Source organism: Bidens hawaiensis, unplaced genomic scaffold (assembly GCF_021521415.1).
Source record: "Bidens hawaiensis isolate Kalapana, Puna unplaced genomic scaffold, B.hawaiensis_p1.1 tig00040222_1, whole genome shotgun sequence".
NCBI classification, from domain to species: domain Eukaryota; kingdom Viridiplantae; phylum Streptophyta; class Magnoliopsida; order Asterales; family Asteraceae; genus Bidens; species Bidens hawaiensis.
The window spans coordinates 97,649-109,854 of NW_027497106.1; the positions used below are offsets into that span (position 1 = coordinate 97,649).

A 12,206-nucleotide genomic window follows, 5' to 3' on the forward strand; every position below is an offset into this window, starting at 1 on the left:
CCTGCTTACAAATTACCGAAAGGTACTTGTCACTCGACCGTATCTATGATTGTGGTCATATTACTTATTGGCTAACACTTGTCCAATAAGTAATGTGTAATAGCCCAGTAGGCAAGCCTTGTATAAAAACCCCACAATACCAGTAGTAACCATCCCGTAAGTCTACAGAGACTTAATCACTGTAATGTACTTAAAATACATTAAAAATATATTTGAAACCATTTAGACCATCTGCCATGAGTTTTATAGGTTTTGAAATTATCATGACAGTGTCGAAAAAACAGTTGTCTCACACAAATGTGAGTGGTACAAAAACTCAAATGTCTCACCTTGCAGGTTTACAATTAAAGAAAACTCCTGTTGGTATTAAGCACCTAGGATAAACACGATGTAGTATATCTAGATTAGTATAAAACCAATAATCATAACGATAATCACGAGAGTGGAAACTTTACACGATGTCACAATGTCTTACCTTAATAGGCAGAGCCTTTGGATTCGTGTATATTTCTTTCGATCGGATAGGATATTGTAACGATAACTCGGGTATTATACTATACTCTTAATATATATATGTATGGGAGTTCAGATATTTCAGAGAGAAAGATTGTTTTGGTGCAAGGAATGAAGTCCCGTTGCCAACCTATTTATAGCAGATTTTGGACCCCATCGCGATACGCGATGGCCACAGACAAAAGGCATCGCGTATCGCGAACAATCTCGTAGCTTGGCCGAGTAAGCCCTAGGCATGCTACGTGGCACACCACGTGACGTACAACGTGTCACGTCTGCGTAACTTCCACATCGCGATACGCGATGTGTTACTTTGGGAGTCTATCGCGTAATGCTATACCGCCAAGTTTCTGGATAATATTACACGTCATCGCGCTACGCAACGAGGCTAATCTAAACCCGTCGCGTATCGAGATGGAAGGATTATAAAAATCTTAATTTTCCACAAAAATACTAAGGCGGCCCTTAAGCGGCGATGCGAGCTGGTCAACCTTTTTGGGGGACCAAGCGGATTTTAAAACACATGCCCTTTTGTAAAAATATAATTATTTTTTTTTCTTAGGATATTAACATGTGAGAACTATATGAATTATTTGCCATCATCTGAAAATTAAACAAACTTAAACCCTAAATATCCTATTCAATTCCAATTTATGAGACCGCAGACGTTAAAATAATCGCAGATTAGTATATAATCAAGAAAATCGGCCGTTAAACATGTGTCCCAAGCTACAGCTTATTTATTTTCATTTTTTCCTGTATAGTTGAGCCACCCCTGGAAGTATAACTATTAAGTGGTGTTTGGCAATTGGCATAGCGTTAAGAATAATATCAAAACCGAATCGAAAACAAGAGTACTTACAGTTACAGCTGTTAACATCAGAAAGAATCAAACTGCATCGATCCAGTTCTTCACCCCGAATGCTTTGCTGATCAACACAAGTAACCCAATTCCGAGAAGACGAAACCGACTCATCAATCCCATTATTTCCAGTAAGTTTTCCACCATCAGATTCCCAACTACTACAAGATTCCTCATCCTCATCATCATTATCCAGATACAAATCCTCAACCGGATAACGACTACCAACTCCATCGAAGATCGAATCAAACGGGAACTTTCTAGTAACCAAAAGCCGAACGCCGGAAACCTTTTCATTCGGGCAATCCACCAGTAACCTTCTGTAATCCAAACCATCAATCCCAACAAAACCAAACAGACCCAGAAACTTAACAGCAAACAATGCAACAGTTGATCCACAAAGCAAGAAATAAGCAACAAACAAATCAAGAAAGGCTGCTAGCAACGTGTCGAATGTCCAGATTCTAGTACTAGCTTGCATGTTCATCTTCTTCAAGGGTTTTTGTTTATTATTGAATGTTGAACACAGCAAGAAGATCCAGTTTGAATTTGAATAATAAGTTATCGGGAACAAATGAAATGATGTGATTAGTTGTTATTTGAACGACAGAGATATCTGATGAGTTTGTTTGAGAGTGGAACACGCAGCATTGAGTCACGTGCGATTCATTTCTGATAACGGCTTCTCCCTTGGATTTCTGTTTCGGATATTATTATTTTTTGGAAAACGATTAATATTAAATTCTACCATATTATGAGAATATAACTTTTTTAATGGGCAGATGATTCGTGGGATGTTGATTTATGCTGATAGGGTCCGAGAACCTCCCTAGCAATTATTAATTAAGCCCGTGTATTACACGGGTAATTGTTGAAAATTTTAAATTTTGATCATTAAGTGAAATACAGTCAACAAATTGATCATATATTGTTAATATAATTACAATTAAATTAAAACTACAGAAATTACATAACTAAGATTACACAAATATGTTACAAATAGGTAAAACTTTCTTATACACTACATTTGTGATTGTTTTAACATGTATACATTATTTATCAAAAATCAAAATCTTTAGTCCATGTCTGCTTGTAACTCTTAATAAAGTAACATATAGGCCGGTTTATAACTCTTGATATAGCCATATATAGTTGTATGCGTGAAAAAAAGGTTCTCAGAGTACATACCAATTCTAGATAAAAATGATAACATAAATCCATGATACTAATAAAAAAAAATATCCATACACATAAAATATCATAGCTTTTAATCAATTAATATGACGTCATTTGAGAACATCTGCTCATGTTAATAAAAAACACATGATTATCTCAAAACCCATATACCTGAACTTTGATTATATAATCATCTTTATAATCTTTACAATTTGAAATTGATTGATCATGATAAATTTGTTGTCATTAATATTCTTTGTATGATAAATTTTTAATTAACTTTATATTTTACAATTAAAAATTGTATAATCAAGCAATATAAAAATCAAAAATTTAAATATAACAAAATGATTTGTTTATTTCATATGAATGTAATTGCCATGAAAATGAAAAATACATACTAACATTAAAACCATGTTCAAATAATAGTGATTCTTATTTATAATCGTTGAAAGTATGGCTGTCACTATTACCCGTAATATGAAACCCAACCCAAGAAAACCCGTACTTGAACCAAACTAACCCGACCCAAGAAAATACTAACCTGAACCTGAACCAAAGTAATTTGGGCTGGTTCTCAGGTCCGAATTCTAGGTTTCGGGTCAACCCGAAAACTTTTAGTTTTAAAATCATATGTATTTTTAGGTATTAAAGGCTAAGTCTTAGCCGCTGACGTTATCAGGATTTGGTCCAAGTCGATTGTTCTCATTCCACATATTATGAATCGAATATTGTTTATTATTTTGAATATAAACCATAATTAACACTTCAAAATTCACTAATCGTCTCTTGTCAATCCATACGGAGTATACTTATTATATGTAGTAATGTATTTAGTTGGAATAAACCTATAACTTAAATGTCATATATTGAAATGACTTAAAAGATTAGGATCATATATGAAAATTGGTTGAAAAAAAAGGTGAGGAGGGCTATGGTATTGACAAGTGGCAAAAATGGTAGGTTTTTATTAGAATAGATAGATTTATGTGTAAAAATATCATCCGAAAAATCCCTAAAAATTCTGAGACTTAAAACAAGTAAAATAAATAAGTTCTTAAGATATAAACTTAAAAGCTCAAATATTATTTAAATAATTACGATAATAATAAACAAACAAAAATAGCGTAATGAATTCATTTAATATAAATAGATAAACGAATGATGAAGGTCTCCTAACACTTTGGAATAAAAGCTCTTTGTAATTCATACTCTGTAATATACCGTTCTTAATAGCAATGGTGATTTAAGTGAGTTGATGGTAACGGTAAAATTATGATTGAAACTTTGAATTGGCTAAAGGTCATGTGTATAGTTGGGTACTTAGAGATAAATGCATGGCAAATGATAATAATAATTGAAATTAGGTTTAAATGGGTCGGAACTAAATCCAATGTTAATTTGTTATTGGGTTTCAAAGATTAGTAACCCCACCCCCAAACTCCTCGTGAAGAGAGATTAGACCCTTGGCAGTCGCCCAACTAGCCCACTTAGACCAGCCTTGAGTATCACTTTATGCTTGTTAACATGTACATAAATGTAGATCGTTATGTTTCACCTTTTCACTCTAGTATCATAAGTTGTCGTTCGATTATAATTAGCTAACAGATATTCAATATCTAGGCACCCAAACCAGGTGTATTGTCATGCCCCTCCCTTCGGTGATGGGACGTCGGACAAGATGCCATTGTTGATACCAATTTCGTAGCGTAACGGAAATAATTAAAAGACTTGATAGCAAAAGATTAGTATTGTATATAACTTGATCGACTCCAAGTATCTTGTTTAAACACCAAAAAAAATAAATAATATTATAGAACATGGCTTAGTTTAACTACAACATAATAGAATCTTATCACAATCTCAAAACATCCAAAGGTTTCTTTTTTCTTGACTTTCTATCTTCAAAGTCTTGCTTTAAACTCTGAGCTTTGAGTCCATAACATATATTCTTAAATATAAATCACACTAATAATCTATATTATTTATATAATTACCGATATCTAAATTTTAAATTATTGTGACTTAGGCTTAAATTGTCTAAACCTTGCTAGTACAATGATCATAAGCTTAACATCTTTACCCTTGGGCCATAGCCCATGAATTTTTTAAGGTTTGAAACATATTAAAATAAAAAAAAAATCCAACCACAATCGCAAAGAAAAAGAACGAGCAACGACAGAAAACACAAGACCCACTGTTGATCATCATTCGTCGCCACCAGATCCCTTCGTCGGCTGAATTCCGGCCAGACTTTCAAACTTTAGGTAAGTGATTAAGTTAACCACTCATTTAATAGTTGATTTTATTGTTTCAATTTATTTGATTAGAGAACAAGGTCTAGGGTTGAAAAATTATACTAGTTATGAACTTAGGATTTAAACAATTGTTCGTATAAGTAGACTAGTTTAGATATAACAAATTTAAAATTTTCCTTGTGCATTTTTGATGGCGTTTGACGTACCTTTGTTTATTATTTCAATTTAGTTTCTTTTTAATATGACCCGACACGATCAGACCTAAACAAGAACAAAAGGTATCATTATACAGCGGTAGACAAATGACCCTCTAAATTTCTGCCCTCCATGAACAAATTTATGGGTCTCCCACTTGTTCAAATAAATGTTGCAAAAGTCGTTAGACGGACCATAGGTGGCCGACTGGAGAGTTGGGTGTACTCGGAGTACTTGGGGGAATAGTCGGACATGGTAAATATAAAGAAAATTAATTTTTGGATATTATATATATGCCAAATACCATAAGTTTAATTACAAATATTTATAACAATATAGGTGAATATTAATATAAATAAAAAATACGTTTTTAAATAATAAATTATTCTAAAAATTGCTAGGCATTAATTAAAGAAATGATATTTGTTCACTAATATTATAGAATAATGAATTATATTTTTTTAAGTCGAAATCAGCCGAAGTCCAACGACTAGATGTGATTCTGGCTGAGATTGACCATTGGCTGATACTTTAATAACTGGCCAGGCGAGAAGTTAAAGAACTCGCCTTGGCGACATACCTTGTAATAAGTACTCAGGGAGTATTTGGCCTTGTAAACCTACTTTTACAACATTGGTTTTAACAGATAATTTACACGGGTCATATCTGGTAACATGAGTTAATGTGTGAGCCTCTTTGAGTTGAGATTTTTCATATAAATAACTATGTGGGTTGCAAACTGCGATCAACCCTCAAATCCAAAACCACCACGGGATAGACACATACAATCTCATATTTATTCCATCAACGTTCAAATTCAAATCACAAAAAGAATGAGTATGTTACATTATTTAACGATGTGAACATCTCTGGTCAACCCAGGATAATGCAAAATAAAGATGATCAAAAGGGGGAAACCGCAGCCGATAGCCAGGAAAAATGTGGCTAATACTTAGAATCCCAGAACACATGAGGCAGCTAGTAAGGAAAACAGAAGTGGAACAAGGGACACTCGTGTAGAGATTGCATCTGATGAACCATTATCTATTGATGGATCGATATTTGATCCATGACCCGAGTTTGGAGTAGATGGTGTTGTTGGAGCATCGCCTGGAGATGCAGCTGTTCCATTTCAAAAACATTATGTAAAAATTAGGACAAAAATATGTATAATAATTTGAATTAATTCTATCTATAATGAGATGACTATCATCAGATTTGTAAATAATATGTTGTTTTTTACTTTTAAAAAATTACCATTGCATTGACTAGTAGGAGGTGTTTGGACATTGCATGCCTTAGGCAACCCAAGAGCCTGAGTTTGGTTTATGTTAAGACCTAACGACGAGCCACCACCGTTTAAAACATCACACAAGCACTGCGGCTGCAACTTGACCACACTATCGAGTTGGGTGCAACACCCGCTAGAAGGAGTTGAAGAGTTGCCCGTAATGTAGTTAAGGCATGGAGACATGCTAATTATGACATTTGTGTTGATCAGTTCTTCATGTAAGCAATAGAAAGAATAATAAATATTAAACCTATGAACTTGTTACAACATGGAAAGTGGTAATCGCAGCAGAGTATGGACGTAGACGACATAGTTGACAGCTTGATCGAGTTACCATTTAGGATGTATAATTAAGGATGGTGTTAGGGTTCTTGAGAGGAACCCGGTTTAGAAGAGAGGAGACACACACAATTATAATGTGTTTGTGATTAGGTTATGATGTTAATATTAATCTCTATATATACACCCAAGGGGAAACCCTTTATTAGTTAGTAAGGGTAATATGGCCCATCAACAATTACCAAACTAATATATGATAAAGTATAGTTAATATTTTGATCTAATACAATATAAATGATAATGATGATCATATTAATAAATATATAACATATATTTATTCTTACATTCTCCCACTTGGCCAAGTAATCATTTATTATGAGTATTAGATAAGCCTGATCAGCAGTTAACACTCATTTTAGTTTTGAACTTAAACTTGAGCAGAGAAATACAGTCATGGAATTGAACATCAGCTCAAGACCCCCATTAATCATACTGCAGTCCTTATTTAAAACCTAAGTAGTTATGATCAAAATTTTCAAGTAAGCCCTTCAGAACGTTTGATTTGTATATTAATTCGTCTATATGTCATTATGCATGCTGAACATATTAAGAGACGTACAAAATCAATACTGATGAGGAAATTTAATGGTTAATCATTCATAGTATGATATGCAGTTGCACATAGTCATCAATAACCCGTCATTATTATAAGCGCTTTCATAATATATATGGGTGAGACTTTTAGTTATCGGGTCCTTAAGCATATCATGAATGTATTCGATACGAAAATTTAGATTCCTCAATTCGTTCATAAACGAATAATTAATTTCATATCGAAATTATAATGCAGCATTTCTCGAACTGTTACTGTTTGAGAAAACATGGTAGCTGACTTTATCACAGTAAATCTTCAATATATAATTTATATGGAGTTAATAAACTTATGAGTCCCATGATAAATTTTCAACAACATTTATTACTAATTGCGTGGTGATTAATCAACACATTATGTCATTATAACTTAGATTGTTGTTGTCAGTTCATTATGACTCCTCCATGAGATAGATTTATCTGCTAACATAAGAATATATCCCGAAAATTATATTTTCTTATATCTAAATATGAGAAAGCTTAGAGTAATCTAACGGTTTGAATTCTCACTTCTTCTTTTAAATTATAGTCTTTCGTTTCCTTTAAAGATATCTTAGTACTCTTTTAGATGCTTCACATTAATCTAGACATATCTAGTGTGTTGCAATTTTGAGTAATATCTAAACGAGTATAGACTTGACTTATATAAGGCTTCTACTTAATGAAGCATAAGATAATAATCTATGTGATCCTATTAATCTCTAAAGTAGAGCAATATTGTTTGTTACATGTGTAAGGAATATCTCTGAGATCTATAATATCAAAGTATGTGTAAACAATGCTTTGACATATGTAATATATATTTGTTAGAAGAATGTCATCTATAAAAGGACAAGTTTGTTTTTATTTGCTCCCACTCATTTTGAGGTAGGTACATTAATCCACTTGGTTTTTGATGAAAATAATTGAATAAAGATTTCATCACATTTTGATGTTTGCATTAACCCATATATTGATTTTATTGACTTATAGACTAAATGTTCTTTGACCTTCAGTTTATAACTTTTAGGTTGTTTTATGAACATATAAATATCTAAGCCAATTGTTATGGAAAGTTGTTTTAAGGTTCATCTAATGTAGCTCTAAACTATTTTAAGCTACTTGAACAATGTACTATAAAATTGTACTTATTTTCATGTGTGAACCTTTAATTTTATGGGTCATGGTATTGTACATCATGATGTATTCAGGGATACCATTTAACCTTATAGTTAGAATTTAGAAGAAATGCATGCATCTTAAGAGTTATTTAGATTGTCTTAGGAAAAACTAAATCTACAATAACTCTAGTGATAGCATTTATTTCAATAAGTTCTTGATTACCATTATCATAAGAGACATTATGATTGACTCATCCCATTTTTTATGCTCTAGTTTTCAATATAATGATTGTCATTAGAAAGAGCAATAGGATAGTCATATTATGTCTTAATGGATAATTAAAGATGAGAAGAGCTAAATGTTATTAAAACTCGTTACGATATAAAACTTATATTATTTTTTAATATTAGACTGGATGGTATGAGATGGTTATTTAGAGAAGAAAGTTATATTGAGTAATGTTATAGGATATTAACATAATACAGATTAAAATTTATGATCATTAGATTAATGAAGGACCATTAATGTGAGGATCATTATATTTTATTGAAGATGTGATATGTCTATTATTAACATCAAACTAATAGACTATAATTAAAAGTTCTACTTAAACAAAAAATAAATCACCTTTGGGCAGAATTAAAATTTATTTAAGTATGTGGGCAAAACGATTGTAACACATCACCTTTGGGGAGAACTGTGACAATTATTTTAATTATGCACGAGCTAGTTTTGCTAGATAAAAATGTAACACATCACCATTGGACAGAAGTGAAACATTTGTATCATGTTAGGCAAAACTAACAAAGCTTGTAGTTAGACTTGAATGATAAGGCAGATGTAACTCATCACCTTTGAGTAGAAGTGATACATCAAAATTCATTCAAGTTAAGCCTATTTAGTTTTGTAAAAAATGTATAATATTTAAGAATTTACAAAACTATTTAATTAGTTAATAGCATGTTAGCAAGGATTAAGTTTGGCTTCCGAAAAAGGTTGGATTTTCGGCTAAACCTTAGTTCTCAGTAATGATTAAAATCCGCAAACCATTTAGAAAAAAGGCATAAACTTTAATTTTCGACGATAAGAGTTAGTTTTTGGGAAATATTAAGGTCAACCATGTAGTGATCTCATTAAAATTATAAAATCGATTTAAGTCACTAAATTAAATTGATAAGAAATACATACAAAAGGTTGAACGTTATTAAATTAATGTCCTTGTTTATGAAAGTCAAAAGAAGGAATAGAATATTGAAATAAGTGGTGAACCGTATCTAATTTTAAGTTTCAGAATTTCGTTAAATCCATGAATTATTTTATTAAAAATTTATCCAAAAGTATTTGCAGATAAACAATAACTTTGGCCGCATATTATAAATACTTTATCAGAAGAATATTGATTCACCTATGGTTAATAAACTAATTTTACTTTCATGATTTTTAACCGATTTTGAAAATATTAGGTTTACTAAATATGGATTTTAGCAATTTTAAACAGTTTCATATATTGTTTTTGTAACAGAACATGAAAAAAGAAACAAAAAAAATTAGGGTTTATCAAGTTTTAGTCCATGTCTTCTAATTCAATTCCATATTTAGGGAAAACATGAAGAATTGATTAATCAACATCACTCTGATGCCACATGTTGATCAGTTCTTCATATAAGCAATAGAAAGCATAAAAAATATTAAACCTATGAACCTGTTACAACATGGAGAGTAGTAATCGCATCAGAGTATGGATGTAGACGACATAGTTGTCAGCTTGATCGAGTTCCCCTTTAGGATGTATAATTAATGATGGTGTTTGGGTTCTTTAGAGGAACCCGGTTTAAAAGAGATGAGACACACACAATTATAATGTGTGTGTGATTAGGTTATGATGTTAATATTAATCTCTCTATATATACACCCAAGGGGAAACCCTTTATTAGTTAGTAAGGGTAATATGGCCCATCAACAATTATCAAACTAATATATGATAAGGTATAGTTAATATTTTGATATAATACAATATAAATGATAATGATGGGCATATTAATAAATATATAATATATACTTATTCTTACAATTTGTGCACCCAGAAGATGATTGCGCCATTCCACAACCACATAACATGGAAATTATGATCATGAAGATCATCGTGCTTGAAATGAATCGGCATTATCTAAGTGATATAATTGGATATCAATGGTATTTGGTTTAGTGATCAAAAGCTCACATCATTGATTAGCCAAATGGCCTTTAAATACACAAAGATAATAATGGTACTAAACAAACTGAACTAGAAAACAGGAAATAAAAGGAAACAAACTTAAAACAACTTTGAACGAAATACTAGCAAAGGAACCGGTATCCAGAGAAATCTTCAACCCACGTGCAAAACCAGCTCCACTAACCCACGTGCATAACCAGCTTTACTTTATTTGAACTTACTAACACTTTATTAAAACCAAATGTGACACATAACCCTTCAAACCCTCCCTCAAACATGGCAGGGTCTACATGACTTGTTTGCCCTTAAGAGAGCACACACCCATCTGACTTCTTAATCGTTGAAACACTTCACGATGCCATGGCTTAGTCAGAATGTCTGCAACATGATGTCTAGTCCCACAATACTCAAGCTCAATTGTGCCCTCATTTACTAAATCACGAAGAAAATGAATGCGAAGCCCAATGTGCGTACACCTTCCATGAAAAACCGGATTTTTAGACAACTTAATTGCTGATGTGTTGTCACAGTTAATTACAGGCTTCTCTTCTATATTTATCCCTAGTTCTTTCAAAATGCCTCTAACCCATATAACATGACAAGCACATGCTGCAGCTGCAACATACTCGGCCTCGGTGGATGATAAAGCAACTATACTTTGCTTCTTGGATGACCTATTAACAGCAGCTCCATCCCAAAGAACAAGATAACCTAAAGTACTTTTTCTATCATCATAGTCACCAGCAAAATCACTATCGGTGTATATCTTTAACTCTCCTTTCCTGCCTCTTTTATACCAAATACCATAATCCAAAGTCCCACGAAGATACGTGATCACCTTTTTTGCTGCTGCATAATGAACTTCTGTGGGTTTGGACATGAACCGACTAATCAAACTTACCACAAACTGAATATCCGGTCTTGTGGTAGTTATGTACATGAGACAGCCAACAATTTGCTTAAAGAGAGTATCATCCATATACTCACCCTCTTCTTGCTTCAATTTGCAGCCTGGAACAATATGATTTGCAACAGCATTGCAATCTAACATATTAAACCGAGTTAAAACTTCAACATCATACTTTGATTGAGAAATGTGAATGCCCACCGTGGTTTGCATAACCTCAATACCTAGGAAATATCTCATTTTTCCAAGGTCGGTCATTTCGAATTCATTCTTCATTGAATTCTTAAAATCTTCCAACATCTTGTTATCATCAAATGTATATATCAAGTCATCTGCGTAAACATTCACAAACAACACTTTACCTTCTGAACTCCTTTTAATGAATAAAGTGTGTTCTGATTTACTTCTTTCAAATCCCACTTTGCCAAAATAGTTTTCAATATGATTAAACCAAGCCCGAGGAGCTTGTTTTAATCCGTATAGAGCCTTCTTTAGTTTATACACCATGTGTTCACAATCCTTTATCACATATCCTTGAGGTTGTTGAACATACACATCTTCTTGCAAATTATCATGCAAGAAAGCCGACTTAACATCCATTTGATGAACACCCCAACCCCTTTGAGCAGCAATGGCTATCATCATCCTACTAGTGTCCATCCATGCCACCGGGGCATAAACCTCCAAATAATCAATACCAAATTCCTGACCATACCCACGAGCTACCAACCTCGCTTTGTATTTTTCCACTTCACCAT

At 32.7% G+C, this 12,206-nt stretch overlaps 1 protein-coding gene across 1 annotated transcript; it reads right to left on the reverse strand.

Moving 5' to 3' along the window:
- Nucleotides 1-5,956: 5,956 nt before the first annotated feature.
- LOC143591969 (non-specific lipid transfer protein GPI-anchored 15-like) lies at nucleotides 5,957-12,206 on the reverse strand. Its single transcript, XM_077072009.1, has 4 exons — nucleotides 12,184-12,206; nucleotides 10,386-10,472; nucleotides 6,262-6,479; nucleotides 5,957-6,126 (listed from the first exon to the last, which is right to left on the reverse strand). The coding sequence occupies exons 1-4, from the start codon at nucleotides 12,204-12,206 to the stop codon at nucleotides 5,957-5,959; spliced, it is 498 nt and encodes a 165-aa protein (XP_076928124.1).

Excerpts from the sequence above, each read along its gene's own strand:
- LOC143591969 (XM_077072009.1), bottom strand. The coding sequence starts at position 12,206 with ATGGTGAAGTGGAAAAATACAAA. Across the intron at positions 10,473-12,183 it reads GTGAAGTGGAAAAATACAAA|CACGATGATCTTCATGATCA; the intron begins GCGAGGTTGGTA and ends ATTCATTTCAAG. Across the intron at positions 6,127-6,261 it reads TCCTACTAGTCAATGCAATG|CTGCATCTCCAGGCGATGCT; the intron begins GTAATTTTTTAA and ends GAAATGGAACAG.